This window comes from Diorhabda carinulata, chromosome X (genome assembly GCF_026250575.1).
Source record: "Diorhabda carinulata isolate Delta chromosome X, icDioCari1.1, whole genome shotgun sequence".
Taxonomy (NCBI): domain Eukaryota; kingdom Metazoa; phylum Arthropoda; class Insecta; order Coleoptera; family Chrysomelidae; genus Diorhabda; species Diorhabda carinulata.
In genome coordinates, this window is record NC_079472.1 from 36,664,825 (window position 1) to 36,685,815 (window position 20,991).

Consider the following 20,991-nt stretch of genomic DNA (forward strand, 5'->3'; position numbering starts at 1 on the left):
TCTGCATTTTGAAAAATTTTGCTGATGGAAATAACCGCTTAACGCGAAGCACTGATTTTCTTAGAGGCAACAGGTAATATTAAAAGAAAAAATATATTTTAGCCGGTCCGCTTATGGACTCGGTTTTGTGCGGTGGGCTCTTGGACTACCTATATGTATTTATATCTTGCTTACAAATAATGTAAAATTGTTAGGAAAAAATACTTATCTGTAAAACCATATTTGCAAAAACAATTCAAAATCGACTTTTCAGTTAATTTGAAGTTTCATATCGTAACATACTGAAACTGAAATATACACTTCTGTAGATTATTCTAATTTGTTAAAACGGCATGTCGATTCATAAATTGTATCTAAATACAATTATTTATTGCAAACTTATCAAATAGAAAATGCAGGAAAATATGTTTCAATATGTTTCAAATGATTCTGAAATCCCCTGTATATATTGTATGAGAACATCAATTCACATATTATTTTCATGTGTTCATTAGCTATCAAAACATCATGAACCAAAATTCAACAAATATTGTAAAAAGAGTAAATATAAAAATTAATAGTATTTATAATACCTAAAACAACAAATTTAATTGCCACAATTTTGCAATGTTTAGACTATAAATTACTGCAATTAAAGGAAAAATGATAACTAATGACTATCACTCAAAAAGACATAATCGTGAAAGGTTAATTAGGATGTTAATTATAATAACAATTATTATTTATATTTTAATTCCAGCTAATATTTTGTACAGTGTATATAAATAACATTATTTCTATCTTCACGTTTATCTTCGAATCTGAAATATAAATAAATACAGTATGAAATAACTCCGAGTTCTTGGAGATCAGCTTTAAATTTATGAGTCTGATAGGTTCAAATGGCTGTTCAAATAATTTTTAGCTCCAGATCCAATTTTTAGTTGCAACCATTATTATTTCTCATTGTTTACAAATTAGCTAGATAATCCAATGGCAGAAAAGTTAATCTGGACGCTACTTTAGGTGATGAAGAATTTGTGTTACCATATATCAGAAGTTGGTTTTTTTCGTTCTAAAACACTACAAACCTTTCAATTAGAATACCCCAATACTGTGTTTTTGTTGTAGTTCAGTTTCTTTGGGTGCAAATTTTTTCTTTGTATGACCTTTACAACTTTATTTAATCCACCGTATCTACCAGCTCTTATTCTTGATATGATTATCCCTTTTCATTGGTACAAGAAGTTTTTGGTTTCAATTTTATCATGCTAGTGCAAATTATGCATGGATAAGATACTAGAAGACTAGTTTTTCTCATTAAGAATTCACTTCGAGCAAGTACTATGATTCTCAATGTATTAAACATAAACTGTAGATTAACTTTCAAAAGTTTAGTGTCATCATCGATATTTCATATCGATCATTTTGGGATATTGGTCAGGAAATCATATTATTTGAGAACCTTAATGACGGTTACTAAATTTTTAAACAGCTTTGAATTGTGATATATCAATCGAAAATTATTCAATTTCGGTTTAGTTTTGACATTCATTAGAAGAATGAGTATGTCAGAAAAATTGTATCTATAGAGGGTAGATAGAAGAAGAACATCTGTGAATATGAAAAACGTTCGTCGAAATGTGTTCAATAAAGGTGATGTCAAAATAGTATCAGGGTAAATTTCTTTTAGGTTATATTTACTACATTATTTTGTATTTTGTAAATGATAGTAAATTTTGTAATTCCGCATAATTCAATTCAATTCAGGACTCCCATAAGGGAGTCCATAAGTCTACTCAATATTGGAGTAGAATATGAAATGTAAAAATTAGATGTTTATCGAGAACAAAATTTGTATTAAGCTGATTCTCGTAGGTTCTAGTAGACTGTTCTCAATATCCAGATTAATTCATTCTATTTTAAAATTGAAATATGCCAAGAAACTTGAATATTTTGTATATTATGCTTGGTTTCATCGCAGTTATACACATTCTTCAGTATTCAACTATTTGTTATAAAATAAGTAGTTTTCAAAGCTTCTTCCACTCTTATTCAATCTATATACCACTCACAAAGTATATATGCACCTCATTTAATATGGAAAAAGGTTCATGTTTAAATAGACATACATGTGAAATAAAAAAAATGCTACTACAAATGAACTAAATATACACTTATTGACGAAAGTTCAGTATTTGATGCAAGCTTATAGAATAACTCGTGAATTTGCATCATATACACCATGAACATGTCGACATTCTTTAGTTCAGTAGTAACATAATTAGTGTATATAATATAAAGAAAGTGTCTTACGCAATCTTGAATTAATTTTTTATCGATTACGTCTTTTTTCCACTTCAACACCAACACATATTCAATACAAAAAAAATCATCACTCGCTTTGGAAGATCATTACACATAACTTTTTATCCACCCTATTTATATCACCATAGCACTGACTAGACTAACCTTACCTAACATAACCTCTCTAACCCTAACACCAGATATGGAGCAAGGGGGCACAGAAGTTCCGCGAAGCATTGTTAGAATACCAACCGTCGCTGGACGCCAACGCAGCTATCTGGAACAACAAGCAACCTTCTGGTGCCGACCTGGTGGCCAAAGAGTTGGATGAATTTAACGAGAGATACCAGTATCTGGTGGACTTCTTGTACGACCGGTTGAAACAGATAGCTGAGAAATGCAAAGGAGATATCGTCACTTTGGTAAGTTATTTAATTTTTTCTTACAAATTAAATTATTTGCAAAAAAAATCATTTTTATGATAATTATATACGAAAAACCTTTTTAATCAACTCTGGTTTGTTTTTGTGTAATTATCGGAAGTAAAATTTGGCTTTTACATTTAATTTACAAAATTTGTAGATCTATTGAAAAATTTCTTTGATGATTCCATGTTTAAAAATGTAAAAAATCTTGATTACAATCTCATAGTCTACAAAACCTATTAATTTTGGGACGTCATTCTAAAAATATTAATTTGATATACCATTACTGAAAATGTTTCTTCGATCTCTTTTTTTTTTAATCAAATTAATGAATTTTTTTAATTACCTCTTATTTATTTATTTTCTATTTTCTGAATTAATAGGTAGTTATAATTAAAATAGATTGAATACAGTAATACCTTGTTTTAAGCAACTTCACTTTACGAGATTTCGTTATAACGCGGTTTTTAAAATTCGCGCTAACTGACTTCGCTTTATAGGCACACAGTGATTGGTTATTTGTTCTTGGTAGCTGAACAGGACCTGTACTGTACTGGACCAGTGCAGACCCGTTCATTAGTGTATAGAATTAGTTCGATCGGATACAAAGAACGATATAGTGCAGAGAGTAATGGAGCATTTATTGATTGTAGTATTTGAGGTTATTTTATGTGATTCAGACCTTCTAGTATTTTTGATATTTTACATTCGTCCTATGACTAAGTTGTAGTGCCACCGTTTCCAGATTACACTTATTGCACTGCACTGGCTGAACTGACTCTAGACCCAGTGCAAGCAGTACTGTGAACTCGGTGAACTAGTTCCTAAGAACAGCGACACTAGCGGTGGTTCTGCTACAAAGAACGCTTTAGTGTACACTTCCTGAACTAGTTCTGTCAGTGCAGCTACCAAGAACAAACCTATGGTCGCATTAGTCAGTAGTACTTCGTGTCTCTGAAGATGTTTACATTTTCTAGTTGTTTCTCGGCGAGTAAACGTAAAATATAGCGGTTTTTTATTAAAATTTCTGATATTTCACCATAATTACTGAATAAGATTTCTTGGGCACTTGTAGAACAGCGAATCAAAACATAATTAATTAACATAAAAAGAACCGTTAAAGTTTAAGTTTGAAGATAAAAATAAAAATTAAAAAAAAAATGGAAAACAGAGGAAAGGCTACAGAAGTTGGACGACAGTTTGGCCTTTCAGAGTCTAAGTATGTACGAAAATGAAGCAAATGCTTGCTCTTTGGATTTAAGATAAGAATAAAAAAGATGCTCTAATGAGTCAAGATATCACATGTGCTAAAGCGATTTCTTTATATGGCAACCTTAAACAGCAATAGGGTGAAAGATCTTTTGCTCCATCTTTCGTTGCCAGCAATGACTGGTTTGAAAAATAAGACCATTGAATTTGCATAACATTTTTAAAGCTGGCGAAGCAGCAAGCGCAGATACAGCAGCTGCGTCCGAATTGCCTACCCAACTATACAAGTATATACTGCGAAAATAATTTCCTTCACCGCTCGTCTTCAATGTAGATTAAACCAGTCTTTATTGGAAAAAAAATGTCATCCCGAACTTTTATTTCCAAAGAAGAAAAGCAAGCAAGTAGTTTTAAAGCACCCAAAGATCGATTAGATCTTCTTTTGAGTGGAAATGCCACTAGAAACTTCAAATTGAAACCTTTGATGGTATATCAGTCGGAAACACCTCGCGCTATGCGCGGCACTGATAAAGATAGCTTACCAGCGATCCAATCGAAAAGCCTTGCTAACAATAGAGGTTTTTCTGACTGGTATACAAACAGCGTTTGTTCAGATGTTCAAAAGTACTGCAATCGTAAAGGACTGCTTCCAAAAATTTTACTACTTCTTGACAAGGCTACCAATATTGGTCTCACCGCGAGGTTTGGAAGTAGAGGTGATGTCTTTGCCACCGAATATGCGTGATTGTTGGAAGATACATTGCTGCAGCTAGGAATGAAGTCAAGCTGAGCTGTATGAACGGAGCTTGGAAAAACCTCTGGCATGATGTGGTAGATTCACCAAGAGGTTCTTTCAAAAATATATTCTGGTCTAATGATGTTAGAAAGTTCAGATAAAGATGTCAACCACTCAAAAAACGTTTTTTTTTGTAAGTTTATAGGCAATAAAAGTAATTTGTAATGAATTTTACTTGTTATTTCATTGACCTTGTTATACGCGTATTTCGTTTAGCACGAATTTGATCGGAACGCATTCTTCGCTTAAAGCGAGGTATTACTGTATTGTGTTTTTAATTAAAATCAAATGAGTATGTAATGACTAATATCACAGCCAATAAGAAATGTTAAACCACCCGCTTACTTGAACAGGATAATACAAACCATCTTCAAGTATTTAAGATGTAAGAAAGGGTACCCTAAACGCATTACTAGCAATGGGATTAAAGCGAACCTCTTTTAACTCTATTTTTCTGTTGAATAATTTAAATGACTTGTAAACAAACTTCGGGCTAATTAATCATCTTGAATAGATTATCAACAAAACACAATTCACTTATTCAAAAATATGATACCTGGTTTTAAGGCTAATTTCTGAGATAGATGACATTGAAATAAACCGAAGAGTTTCGAATTCAATCTAAATTATATTCTTAGTAACAATCTAGATGCTTTTAAGTAAATATTTTAATGTATATTAAATTCATTATACTGAAAATGCGGGATAGCTTAAAAAATGTATTACTGATTGCACTACATTGGATTGAAACTTTATTTGCTTGTAGTTAATTGTAAAATAATGAAATGTTGACTAGATCTTAGGGTATCAGATTTTGAGGGGGTTAAATATGTTCCAATCTAGTTACTTGCACCTACTGTTCTAAAAGGGTTGGGCCCTTAAAGGAAATGTAAATAACATCAAAATTTTACGACAAAAATATGCTCAATAGATAAATTACTCGTTAAAATTGGTATTTTAAGTTTAAAGTTATATATTCTGTATATTATTCCTAGATTTGTTATTTAGAATGTGCGAAAAATGAGTGTTTCAAAAAAATCGACTAATTTTTCTTATAATTATATCGAAAATATCCTTGGAAATTACGACAAAATACAGTGAAATTTTCAGCTCTTAATATTTAGGCGAACTGCAATTTTATATTTTCCATTTAAGTAGAAAAAAATTTATTTTGCACTTTGGCTTTTTATGTTTCACGTTGATAATAACCAATTGGAATGAACAATATAGATTTTTAGATGAAATTTGATGCTTTACAAAAAACAAACGTGTCTTGGTAATCAACTATACCCAAAATAATAAGCATAGAAACTTATTGTTTTGTAACCATTCAAACATTACTTCCACCTGCATCAGAAAACCTCCTATTTCCAATATAATATACATGTGTTTCCACTCATATTATGAAATGTATTTGACAAGTTTTTTTGTCGGGTTACTCTTCTAGATGCCTCACGGCGTGTTTATTTGATTTCAATAAAATATAACGCCATTTCACCTAACGTCTTGTTTATTTTTATTTAGAAATTCATATTCATTAATCATTTTCATTAGCTAACTGATCGTGTTACGGGAACAAATGTCAGCGACGAGGTTCACCTTGAGTCTTAATTTTTTTAAGTCAATAATATTTTTATTTATTAATGAATTCATTCGCTGCCAACGGTCACGACATCGACCAGTCGAATTTTTCTATTCAGAACGTATTACCTCATTTAACTAAATATGTGACATAATTTTTAAAAATAAATTTCCCTTGATGTCACAATACATAAAAAGACTGAAAATATATATTAATAATAATTTTTGAACTGTTAAATGTTAGTTGGAAAATTATTTTGAAACAAATTTAATCGTTAGAAAAAATGTAGTATAACACATCAGTCAATAAGTAGTGTGACTAAGAAAAACATATTCCAACACTTGTGAAACTTCTCCATGTCGTGCTTGTAGAAGGATTTGTCTTTTGCTTCAAAACAGGCGTCAGTTTCAAGAATTGCTTCTTCATTTGAGATGAATTTTTTACCGGCGACCATTTCTTTGCAATCAGTGAATAACCAGTAGTTAATGGGGGCCAGATCGGGACTATACTGTAGTTGAGGAAGCAATTCGAAATTTGATTCGTTCAATTTAACCACCTTGGCCATCTACTTGTGAATCGGTGCGTTGTCTTGGTGAAACAGTGGTTTTCTCTTCGACATACGATGTTCCTGATCCGAATCATGAATACGTTGTGTTTGACTGTGAATGAACGCGGCACCCACTTTGATAAAAACTTTCTCATGCTTAAATATTCATACATAATCGTAAACACACCATATAACCAATTTGTAAACTTTTTGATGTTTTCTGGACGACCAAACGTTCACCATCATAGGTGTCTGTACAACCATGTTTAAATTCAGCGAACCAATAACAAATGGTTCCTTTCGATGGAGCAGAGTCCATATAACACTTTTGAAGCCATTGCTGAGCTTGTATAGTATTTTGTTTTTCATTAAGAACTAATGATAAATTGGTATTTATGGACCAAATGGTATTTTTCGATCGTTGGATTAAGGTTAGAGAGATCCGCGATATCGGTGTATCAAAATCCGCGCGTTGAGTGTCGCGTTTGCTCACTTTCTACCAAAAACGGATTCAAAACAACATTTCCCAGGCCTTATTGACGCAGTTTAACCAAAATAAGTCAGGTTTTTGCGTTGAATCATAACTGTTGATGAAACCTGGATCTACCACTACACTTCTGAAATGAAAAAATACTTAACACTAGATTGTTCGAGAAAGACTGTTTAATCGGGCGAAATGGTGATAGCAACCGTTTTTTGCGATAGTTATGGTATTGTCTTATCTTCAAAAATGTAAAACTATAATGTGAGAGTCTTAGGCATTATTGCTTGATTTGGACAAAAGCCTGCGCATTTTAAGAAAAACATTGTGCTTTTCCATTAGAATAATGCACTTTCTTATACTCACACGGTGATCGCAATGATGAATTGCACTTCGAATTAGTTAACCACCTACTATAATCACCAGATCTGGCCTTTAGCAACTTTTTCATGTTTTATAACCTCAAAGTTTCACTTTTAAAAGAGATATTTTCATCGAATCAGGGCGTTATCGCATATGTAAACACCTATTTTTAGGAGAAAGACGATACTCTTATTTAGAAGGGGGAAACGTCTAGAATATCGCTGTACAAAATGTATATACTTGAGAGGAAACTATGTTGAAAAATTATTTCGAAAAAATGTTTTGTTTCTTTGTCGGAAATTTTTCAGACATCTTTTATAAAATCTCACTTTACTAGTTCATTCGAATTTAAATCCCTTTTAGTTGTTAACAGCAAGTTTAAAGTGTGTAATATCTTCTAAATAATAGTATAAGTCATTTTTACCAAAAATTAGTGAAATGCTTCATTAACAAATTGTTTTCTTATACACGTTTTTTGATATTTTTAGAATACCTCAACTTGCGACTTCAAAGCGATATTTATTTTTTTTATATTTTGAAAAATATTTCAAGTATACCTAAATAAATAGCACTTCAAACATTTTGTGTGTAGGCTTTATAGTAAAATAGTTCATTGCTGGTCATGTGAAAAAATAGCTATTTATTCAGAGTCTAGACCTAAATGATCGAGTGAAATTTCATAATAAATAAACCAGTTTCAACCTTTGTGTAATACATTAGAAATCTATTAGTTTAGATCAATACTCGATATATTAGTAAATTTTATGTTTCATTTTATTGATAAATAACATATTTGAAAACCGATAAAAATTTGATTTATTCTGAGGGAAGGAACTCAGATACTTTAGTCCAAAGTCATAACTACTCAATGCTTTCATGTGACTGATTGTTTTGCAATCAAATCATTTTCTTTGGATACTGTGTATGAACATTTCTAAGGAATTGCGAATCTTGATCGCTGCGCTTCAGTAGAGAAAATTTTACTTGTCAACAAACATTTTAAGTCGTCCACTTCAGAGTAAAACAGAAAATTCTGGTTTTCAATTAAAAAAGCCGCGATTCTTCATTTTGTCTAAAGCGTTGTTGCTTATCATACTGTTAGGTCCCCCTCTACTTGATGTTTGATGTAATGTAGATCCTACAAATTTTTCCTCTTAAAAATAAGTGTATAGTGGCTTTCATATTTTTGAATTTCCTATAAGGTACTACCTTTTCAAATTGTATATAGATGCAAAAGATTGTTTGAAAATATAGAAGATTAATTGCAAAGTTATGAGTATTAATGCAGGTGAAATAATGTAATACGTTATGTTTGCTGTACCCACCAATTGTCTTATTTCGAATTGAACTGTCTTTTTCTCGACTCAAGCCAGCAGCTTCTGAAATAAAGATTGAAAGAGAAGTCTACCTTTTTCTTTTAATGTGAGAATCGTCTTTATTAAGATTATTTATAACACATTCACAAATACTAATATCAACATGTTGGATTCTAAACAGAAATAAACGAAACTAACAACACAAAAAGCTCGAGATACGATAAAAACAAAAACCAACGTTGCATATTCTGCAGCCTAAATTCCCTGTATGTTCAGCTTCCGGTACGATCTGTAGTAGTCAATTGAGATCTGCAAAGTTACTCTGTTCAGTTGACGTTGAGAAGTCGTATTAAAAAATGTATTCGGATCGGCCCTCAATCTATATAAAATTAGCTGTTTTTCTGAAATAATTAGAATATGCAAAACCGCATAAAAATATTACCACTAGTCGTAAAAAGATGTAAAGAATGCTAAATCGAAAATCAAGAGCAAGTAATCAGTTACAACGTCCATAAAAGAGACATAACGACCACCAGAGATCGTATTATATTTTTTTACAGCTAAAGTTAAACAAGAAACGTTAAAAACTTGTTAAAAAACAAAGCATATTAATATAGTTTATGATCTAATTTAACAGTTTATGTTAAATAGTCCAAATTCTTCATATTTTTCATATAATTGCATTGGTATTTATTTTCGTTAGATACTACAGTGATTTTTCAATAAAAAATGTACTTTATTGTAAAATTATAACCTCTTTCTATTTCTACATACTAAATTTGCTCAATTCATCCAAATATTCATTAGGATTTGAAAAAAGAGAATCACAAATATTCCACGGGACGTTACAGTTTCAGCAAAATATTCCCTTATTTTTTCCTTACTTTTGCTCACGTAAAAAAATGATGTTTAATACTCGATTATTTTTACTCTACAGTTCTCTTTCTGTAGCCATACTTTTCAAATTTATAGAAATTAAGAAACATAGCATAGAAAACTTTTAATATAATAACCGTAGCAAAAGTATTGTCAATTTCTGAATAGTGTCTTTTGTCAACCCACTTTCGTATAACGTGAACCATAATAAACTTAATAAATAGTGTTTTTGTTATTATAATTATGTTCAAATACTATGATTCACTTCAGAATCCGTCACATATAACGTCAGAAAATCTACTATTATTATTTGGCAAAGATTTACATTACTATAGCTTATGTCACCTCTAAACAGTTATGACAAATTCCGTCTAGTCGTATAGAAACTTTCTTACAATAATTTTTCATAATTCATAAATTATGTCTGCCAAGAACAGTCTTTAACCACTTTCTACGCGTAGGTAGTTTGGTCCTAGATTACCATCAAAAAAAAGCTTAAAAATCATTTTTAAATATAGTTTTCGACATTGTACTCACGTGTGACATACGAGTTGTGGCCAAAAAATACTATAAATGAATTTTTATACTACCCAAACCCTTTTGTAATTTAATTAACTCATTTCACAAATCTGTGAAAAAAAATGTATTAAACAAAAAAAAGTTGGTTTCAATAATCTCAGCGTATTCGACGAATATCAAACTGTTAAGAGTCCAGTATCGGTGTACAAACTGCGTTAAATACTGAATATTATCGTATACAATAATAACTATAACTAATTATAAAATCAGTAGATAAGGTTATTTATGGTCGTTTAGAGTGATATTAATATAAGATAAAAATAAATAATGATGATACGTCAATGAGTTTTGAGTGCATAGTCATAAATAAGGGACGCTTTGAATCACTTAACCATATTATTAACAGATCTTAAGAAATGAGGTTTGTTTTCATAAAGAGTGGTGAGATAATTTGAATCTGAATCCTTTATGTTGAACTAAAGAAGCTTACGTCATGTTCAAATCCGTACAGTAATAATGTTGTCTGTTACGAGTGGTATAGGCGATTTTAAGTGGAAATGAGTCATTTAAGGACAAGAAACGGTACAGGCGTCCTTTAACCTCAAAAAGATGAAAATAAAAGCGGACAAACTTCATAGTTCAGACAGACAATTAACTATTTGAATGCATACATAATGAAGAACTTAATATCTTGTATGGTTAAGAAAGAAACCTGACAAATAAGAAAACAATTTTCTTCTGTTTAGCTTTTTTGCGTATTTTTGGTATCTAAAACTGTCTACATTCCTCTTACTTATCAGGTTTTGGACTACCTACACAATTTCTAACTCTGTCTTAGAAAAAGCAAATGGTACAAAATAAAAGAAAACGTTTTGACATCATTCCTGACATTGAGGAGACAACGGCTGTGCAGAAACGTTCTCGGTCATTGGGAAGTGCTATGGCAGCACAATAAAGAAGGTTAATATATTCTGGAATACGAGGAGTGGTAATTAAAGAATTATTCTCCTTGCGTGAATTGGCAGAGCTGTTATGATTGGGTGTCAGCAAATTGATTAATGCGAAAAATGAATAAAGAATTGTGATAAAATATTTGACAAAATCAAGCTATTAGTAGAGGTGTATGAATTCCTCGTGGGTATGAACTGGCTATGTGGTTGTGAATCGATGGCGGGAGGCCTGGTGCACCGGGCAAAGTACATACAACAGAAAATGTTGAGCGTTTACGAAAGTTTGTGCCATAAGAGCTTAGAAACTAGTAGTTTCTTCACCACGACAACATCCCAGCACATTCGTCGGTAAGAGCTCAACAGTTTTTGGCCATTACAACATTACAACACTCCCAAATCTTCCTTACAGTCCAATTCCCGCGGGCTAGAAGCTATGGTTTAAAATGAAAGGAACAATGAAATGTAATCGGTATGAGTTGCTTGGTGCTTCACGATTTTGAAGACGTTTACTACGGCAGACTTCCAGGTTTACTGCAGGAAGTAGGAGGAGCGGTGGAGCGATTGTGTGACACTCCAGGGATGTTACTGCGAAAGAATGACTGCTTAAAACTTTCTGTAAATTCAACGTTTATAATCAAATTTTCGTTATTATTATAATATATTTTGGAAAGTCTAAAATAACTTACATTTCATATTCTTCCCTTGAAATTTTATTCTAGTTACGTTAGTGATTTAGAAAGCGACATACAGAAACCTATTCAGTTCAATAAAGTGTCGTAGGAAGTTTGCAGACCTTGAATAATATTCTAATCCTTCCATTTATGGTTATTTGTATGGGCGTATGTAACGTTAGCAACATATATTTCAGATATACTTTGTAGATTTGAGTGTTTACTAATTTTTTTGTTACTTCTGATAAATAAAACAAGTACCGAGTAAAATTTATTCGAGTCACTAATATTAACGTCAATATTAAGATAAGAAATTTAGATAGTTCTTTGTGAAAATTTTAAGAAGAACCAACCATTTAATTTATTTGAAATATCAACAACAAAATATATTTATAGACAATGCTCTCGTGAAACGTAAATAAGCCAGGGTGGATTTTTAAGAATTCAATGGATTCTAACGATCGATACAAAATTTCAAATGCGGGATACCAAAGCATCTTCAACCACTATAACCGAATGTAGTCGAGCATTATCATATAAAAAGAGAAAAGTTGATCAAATAGGAGCATGTAGCGTTGGTAATCACTTATAGTATATGAATCTGCATGGCCATTAAAATAAATATCTCCTTAATAGTAGCTGTACGATCTCTGTACGGATTAACTTCTTGCAATGCTCTTTGAACACTCGAGAAAGAGTCCATCCATATCTCGACTCATCTGTGAACTTGTCCTACACACCAATTCACAGTTTCATTGTATTAAGCGAATTGAATACACCATCTTTGGAGTATTGCTCGCATATTTGGAGCTCGACTCCCAAGCATACCCTGAGGATGCTCGACTCAATATAGAAAAGAGCAATTCGATTATAGGGGATCCATAGTTGATCAGAAACTTGAACAGCTTAGAGACGACAGGTCGCTGGTCTGATCTGATCTGTTTTACCGATATTACCACGGCAGTTCAATATAAACCCACCTAGAGCAGTATTTGCAAGACCTATTCGACAGGCAGATGTGGGTCATGAACACCGATTTCACCTGCGGACGCCCAGATCTTCAATTTATCGGGATTCTTTCCTTTACAGAAGTGGAAACCTGTGGGTCAGCTACCAAGGCACGTCTTTCTCGAACACTACAACCTACATTTTTTGGTTACACAAAATTTTGTAGCTTCATTTGCGAATGGGATAGTAGGGACAAAAAAAATCACTATAAAAAGAAAGTGTAGCCCAAGCGTAAAGTACCCACTTCAGGTCATAAAAATGATAAAATGATAAAAGAACCATAATGGCTATGTCCAAAGATGGCAGTGGATTTGTTTATCTGAAAGTTAAATTTCTCAAATACAGCGTGGAAACAATTAAAGAGTGAACATAAGTAGATTCATAAATGTGCAACTGATAAACTATGAGACAAACTGAAATGATCGGAAAAAATCTCCTGGAAATGTTTTGTAAACGTTGTCCAAAAATTTGTAGTAAACTGTAAATCGGAAAATTACGAAGACTTGTTAAATTAACTTATAATGCCATATATTTTGGGGTGTAATATGTCTTTAATACATATGCTGCACTCTTCATTCAAGGGATACAAAGTCCGATTACTCTAGCCGATTATTGTCGGAGACTTAAAGAAAACCTTATATAATATCTTCAAATGTAGCTGATTGTGAATGTAAACTCCAGAATAAACTATTTCGCGTTCTTTTTCCTCTAAAGATATTTCATCCTATGAGGACCGTTTTTTTTTTCAACCTCAGATAGGCTATAAATAAAAGACAAGTTCATATAAAACGATAATTTTATTACCAAAAGATTTGTACACTTACAGTTACCTTTCGACAAAATCACCGGAGGTTGAGACATTTGTCATATCTGTGGACAAGCTTTTCAATACCCTCTTCAAAGAAAGTTGTTGCCAATGTAGCCTAACCGTTCAGTAACAATAGAGTACAAAACAAACCTTGAAACTTTTGGAAATTCCTTAGACAAGGCAGTAATGGTGAATCTGCGGTTGAAATAGGTTTTCTGAAACGACACATTTGAGTCTTTGGACCCCTTCATCATGCACATAATTACGGCCATCTTTAAACTTTCGACACCATTTACGCACACCACCATCACTCATGAAGTTTTCCCCATACACACGACTTATTCTTCGATGGATTTCTGCAGCACTTTCAGCCTGTAGAAAATGAATCACCCTTCGCAATTAATACTTGGAGGGAGCATCAATAATGGCGAACATGTTTACGTGGCTTTAACATAACGCCGACTGACACCTGAAGGTTAACAATGGCGAAGTGTGTAGTGCAAGAGCTTCGTCTACAGCGCATTTCCGCTTTCTTCTGCCCGCGTAGCGTCTGCACGGAGCCATTAGAGGTTGTATCTGAGCTGATTTCTTCAGTAGATACAATAAAATTAATTTTCTATCACATCATTCTTGAAAAAATATATACATTGATACTAGATACATGTGATCTAAAATTCAAATTTTTTTATAGATATAATGAATACACTTATTTCATAATTTTATTTAGCGGATTACATTATCTCTAGTTATTTGTTTGTATTGTGATAATTATTGATTATGATTCTTTATCTTGATAATTAAGTTGAAAAAGTGAAATGTATAGTTAATCTAGATTACGTTTATTCACTTATATGATGGACAATCTAGTTATAAATAATTAGAAATTTAATGAGTTACAATATGAAACCTTGCATTCTAGGACAACTAAATCGTTACGTAGTTTGTTTTCGATTTTATGTATATATTACAGGTAGATAAATGTATTTCATATAATTTGTAACGGTTTCGAGATTACAGAAGCCTGAGGATGATAACCAGTATAATTAGAATCGTATAATATTGAGGAGAAAACATAAATTTTTTTATAATTGTGCGTTTTGGTTGGGTTAGATTCTAGAGGCTTACAGGCCAAAAGAAACCACCTTGAGTGTGCGGAGTTAAAAATATTTCACCCTTCTAATCAGAAATATAACCCGATACCCCCAACAACTCTGCTCCCGGACGGAACCGGAACTATAACTAGGTATTGAAAAACCTGCCTGAGATAGCCAGTTATGTTATTACTTTTAATGTGTGAATGAAAATGAGTGAAAATTCAAATTTTGGTGAATGTTTCCACCTTCGCCATATTTCAAAATTTTTGTCGCTCAAAAATATACAAATGATACCGATTTATTCAAAATTTTATCTTTTATATACGAGGTCTGGTTATTAAATAACGAGACTGCGCCTGGAGGGCGCCCTAGAGAGGTGGGGTAAAAAACGAGTAGTGCTTTGGGTATCTAGATATCTTGTCTATGCACGTCCCAAAACACGTTTCCGTAACTATTATAGTATTTGTACAGTAGCAGTTTGAAACGAACGTGTTTTTTCTCATGCTGAAAACCATGTGTGACGAAAAACAGGAGCAATCTCAAATTTCTCATTAAATTGAAAAAAAACTCCGACTGAGTGGTATAAATTGTTGAAAAGGCCTATGGGGACAATTCTCTACCTTGTACGCGTGTTTTTGAGTGGTGTAAGCGCTTTAGTGAGGGCCGAGAAAGCACTGAAGATGACCAGTGCCTACGTCGCACTGTGACTGTTTCAACTCCGGAAATAATGACCAAAATCAAACAAATTGTGCGTGAGCATCCGGATGATTGCCGAGGCTGTAGACGCCCATAAAGAAACGGATAGAAAAATTTTACACGAGGAATTACACAAGACAAAAGTATGTGCGAAGTTGGTGCCAAAAATTCTGACTCCTGACCAAAAGCTCTTGCGTCAACGGGTCTGCACAGATTCCCTTGAAAGGTTAGAAAAAGATCTGCTTTGAAAAGGACCCGATTTGAGTCGATAGAAGCGGTAAAGCAAAAAACGGCAGAGCTCCTAAAGGCACTCACCAAAGAACCCTTTTTCGTAACCACTGTCGTTATTTAATAGCCAAACCTCGTATTCCTTCTAATATATATTGAAGAGAATATTGATATTCACATTAATATGAATAGAGATAACAAAGCCAACATCCTTTTAAAATATGTAATCAGAAGTCGTAGATAATGTAAATCAGGAAGTTTAACAAAAGTATATAAAGGATACCAAGTGAAAAAATAATTACTTTGTGTCATTTTTTTTGTTACAATACTAAAAAAAATTTGAAAGAAATGTTCGGTGCAGATCGAGGGTATACAGTTTGTGTTTATGCAAGCGTCAGTGACTAAAAGAAGAATTAACACCAACACGAATCCCAAACAGAATTAAAGTTCATACGGTGAATTGTGACTCACGTGCGGGGAGTCCTGTTATGATGACTACTCCATAAATCTGTAAATTAGTGGAAGAAATTGTTCTAAATGACCGCGCCTATAAACAAAAGAAATTGCAGCACAGATCGGCATTTCTAAAACAAGTGTTCTAAAGGTCTAAGCATTTAAATATGATTCGACATCCAAGAGAGTAGCATCGAAATTGTGAGCCCGTGCTAAAGAAGGCAAAAGTTACGAAAAACACCAAAAAAGTTAGGGCTACAATATTTTAGGACTGCGAGCTGTCAAATACAACCGTGAACACACATTACTCCGAGTTATTAATGCACTTGCGTCATACAATTATCGAAAAAAGACCCGTTAACTTTTTACTTTGTAGTATTTTATTCCAATTTTTATTATTAAGATTCGGATCAACCATCAAAATGAAAGATATAGTTGACTTCTAGTTATGTTATTCTTACTTGAACTGCGAAATATTTGAAAAAATATAACTTAACGATTCTCCCTCGTAAAACAGATTTATATTTAATGTACACAAAGATTCTAATTATTTTCTCGAAAATATAGCATCAAATCTAAAAATATAATAGTCAACAATCAGTAAGAATACGAAGGTTAGGAAATCCTCTCATTTTTATGTCCGTCGATATTCGCTTACGACACGCATCTACCATCCTTCTCTTTCTACTCTCCAATGCGCTTGCTACCTCAGTTTCCACCGCATTCAGTCAGTCGATCGTAGCACGCCGTGCCGGTTAGTTACATGTATTTCCTTTACGTCACTTTAGCCGGGATACGGCTTCTTGACATATGTTTTAAATTTTCGTAAAAAAATTGTTGAACTTTTTTAACTTGTTAAATTTTCGCATTGTTCTATTGTGACGTTACGATTTGTTTTCAAAACATTTGAATATTGATTTCGTTTTATTTGCCGGAGTTGTAAAACAATCAGCTGATAGAAGGGTGGGATTTTGACTTAATTGTTTTTAAATAATTTGGTAATTTAGTGAAAGTTTAGTTTTGTACCTATAATGTCGGATCCTTATGATTTCAATCATGAGTTGCGGAACGTGCCTTGGGTAGGTTATTCAATTTTTCTTAACATTTCATAAAGCTACGGTCGATATATACAGATCGAGAAAAAAACGTGCTTCTATGTAAAACAGAATATATTAAAACGAAATTTTTCGGAAGTATTATAAACCAATATCATTCCTATCATTTCAATTATTTAATTTGAATCCTTGCACCCAAATTAAATAAAACCCTATACGCTACGTATTTCATATAGATCTCTTATAACCCTTTACTTTCCATCCTTAGTTATTCACAATTTGTTACATGTTTTCATTGCTTTTTGTCTAATTCCATCTTTCCCTCTACTTCTTAGTCTCTCGGAAAATTTTTCTTGTCCGGTTTCCATTCTATATTTTCCCGCATCGGCTAGCTTTTTCTATTTTTTTAATTCCGTACCGTAACCTTTTTGATTCGATTCCATTTTCTAATAAATTATCAATTTCTTAGTTAGTTAGTCCTTATTTCCTACTTTCAATATCCTATGAATTTTCTTTATTAGTTTTCTTTCATATATCCTTAGTTGTTCTTCGTCCATGTTTGTTAGCCTAACAATTTCTACCGCGTATGGCACTACTGGTATTACTCCAGTCATGTAGACTCTCTTAATATAGTGGCTTCTTTACTCTGCATTATAGTTTTATACTTAACATGTGCCCCATATCCTGCATGAATTTTTTTGTTACCAATCAAGTAAACTATTCCGAAGCTAAGGTCTTTTATTTTAACTGTTCTTGGTTTGTGAACTTCCTTTTTTTAAGGAAGTTTATTCTCTAACGCTTTGGTTTCACATTTTCAGTGCAATATTCTCTTCTTGTTACATCTCCAGCTCTAAGTTTTGTCTATTTAACTCCATTTTCTTTCATGGAAAGCACTTTTGTTTTGTGTGTGTTTTGGTATTCAAATCAAGCAATGACCTTATCGAACGAAGAGGATGAATATAACTAATATTTGGTTTTGATAAACAGAAAAAGGACTGTAGTTTTCTGCAAAAGGCTCACTTGGGAAATATTCATGCCTATTGATTTATCTACATTGGTCTGTGTTATTGCAGTCACCACATCTGAGTTTAATCTATAATCTGTGCATTCGTTGCAAACTTAAGAGTACTTAGATAAAAAAAAGTGAAATTTAAGGAACTAGTAATATTTTATTTTACAAGTTTATGATTTGAACTGATATGTACAATTATTTTTAATTGGTTATTTGAGGCTTTGAATTTACTCTTTCTAATTTTCAGTTAATTTTCACTATTAATCGCAACCCATTTATTTATTTTGTAGATTTTAGCGTTCGAAGTATGAATTTTCAATCCAAACTGTCGCTGCAAGCGATATTTATTATCAAAACTATAAAATATATTTTGAGATAGAAACTTTTTGATATTAACAACTTACTATCACGCTATTTTTCATTTCTGCATAATGAAATCCTGAGAAAACTTTTGCCATAATAATTTCGTACATTTTATTCCACCCTAGAATTTAAAACGTCTGATAGTTATTAATAAATCATATTCAAAAAAGAAAATTATTTAATAAAACGAAGCTTTTTATTCTAGTGGTGGGTTTCACTGTTACTTTCAATTCTCAGTTTTAACTATTAATGTGATTTCTTAACAAATCTCAATTGGGATTTTCACTACTAGTTCCTAGCCAAAAACACGTGATTAAATAAAGGAGCTGGTTTTATGATAAATTTCAACATTTATCAATACCTCAAATGTATAACGCAAAATAATAACATTCACAATTTCAAATGAAAATAATTTTATATTCCTAAGGTTCTGTTATGTGGTTCTTCCTTGTACTATTTTGATATAGGAACATCAAAATTTTTGTGGTAGATGCATGATGTAAAGACTACAAGGTGTGCTATAGCGCACAAGCTGGGAAGCAGCTCTTAAAGAGATGCGCAGAACGAGTCGAAAATCGAGCCCTCGGGAAGAACACACCTTGTAGTCTTTACATCATGGGTAGATGTTACCACTCAGTTAATTTCTTCTTTCAGTTTCGAATATGCCAGAATTAGAAAAAAGCTTTTTACAAGCTTCACAACAAAAATATTTTTGAAATTTAGCTATTATGTGAGGGTAATGCAGACCTTCAGTCGCTATAAAAGAGAGTTGCCTTTTCTGTCAAGGTTGCCAGTCTTTAACTACTTTTTCGTTCCTAGGGCTTCCATCATTTTCTTCAAGAGCCGTACTTTTCTCTTGAATCGAACTTTAGTGTTTATACGGATCTAACACCATTCCAATTTTTATTTTTTGATGATGAAGATTTGGTTGTTCTCAGAAGTCCAAATATCTCTTTCACACCTTCTAATTGAGCAATCTAACGAATTGTCAATATCCATTTAAAAATAGCAGCCACGAGATAAACACTTTTGCCGTAAGTTTCTGTGTGGTCTGTGAAATCATTTGTTGAATTTTAGACCTTATCATTTCCAGTTTTATTCCGAAATGGCTTCTTATAGCGTATTTCCCCTCGGAAACATGCCTTTATGTTGCACTTATTATAGGTATGGAGTAAATATAGTCTGAAACACTAAAGCACTTTTTGTCTAATAGAAAGGGGTTAACTCCATTTAAAGTTTGTCCTTGTACCTTTCAGCTGCCACTGGGTTATCATTTTGCAACCTTAAACTCATGTTTGATAAATTCGAACGCAACAGTGGAAATTGTTTTCTAAAAAAACCAAGTATTCTACATTTTGTGAATTGCTTTAAAGCTTACTTGCTGACTGGCTAAAATAACTGCAAAAATACTCTGTTTACCTAAAACAGATCTCAAAACTATCTACAAAATCCTCTTAACACCTTAAAATAAAAAAAAAATAATACAAAACAACGGAACTACCGAAAAACCAAGAAAAGTTAACACGAGTACATACGACAAAGTTGCTTTGTTGCCCCACGACCGTCATTTTGACGTACCTTAGCATGCGTAACTTCATTTTTCTCTTCAAAATAACATTCAGCAATTAATGACTCACAAATAGTCATAAGAGCATTTGAAAGTGGGATTGACGGTTAAAGTCCTTGCATATTTTTCTTCACTTACATTTTCTGTCATAGTAAAACATGATTTCAAAAACTGCATTACGAATAAGCCGTTTTCTATTTATATTGACTTGATTGAAGATCTTTATTCATGAGTGCAATTATTGTTTTCAAAGCTTATATAACCGAATAAAGTTAGACCCGTTTAAGTTCAAGTAACAGTTCCAACTGTGAAAAAAAAAACAGTTCTGTTTTTACTTGCAATCACTATTTTTACATGACTATAGTCACAGTAAGATGATTTCCAAAATAACATTACCTAATAAGCCGTTTTGATATTGACCTGAAGATGAAAGGCCATTATTGAAAGACTCATGTAACAGAATTAAGTTAAACCCGTCAAGTTAAATCCCATTAACATTTCTACATGTGATTTTCATTAACTGTGAAAAAGTAACAGCTTTGTTTTTACTTGCCACCACTATTTCTCCTTGACTTTATTCTACCAAAACATCAAATAAAGTAATCCGTGATAAAATCTAATAACGCAGCAGTGCCTAATAATGATCTTTACACTACGTTAAACTGTACGTGCTTATTACTATGTAT

General features: G+C 32.4%; 1 protein-coding gene across 50 annotated transcripts in view; it reads left to right on the forward strand.

Annotated features, from left to right (window-relative positions):
* LOC130901316 (microtubule-actin cross-linking factor 1) overlaps window positions 1-20,991 on the forward strand; it is a 289,073-nt gene that overhangs the window by 192,264 nt on the left and 75,818 nt on the right. For 44 of the 50 annotated variants that reach the window (XR_009060264.1, XM_057812591.1, XM_057812578.1 and 41 more), the window contains one exon: window positions 2,487-2,708. The exons of 5 other annotated variants lie outside the window; for them this stretch is intronic. Coding sequence is in view for 44 of the 45 variants with exons in the window: in XM_057812591.1 (XP_057668574.1) it covers window positions 2,487-2,708 (222 nt within the window). In the remaining variant the exon portion in view is untranslated. Of the gene's footprint in view, window positions 1-2,486; window positions 2,709-16,943; window positions 17,388-20,991 lie in introns of those variants that run through there. One more of the 50 variants, XM_057812611.1, reaches the window with a different exon arrangement.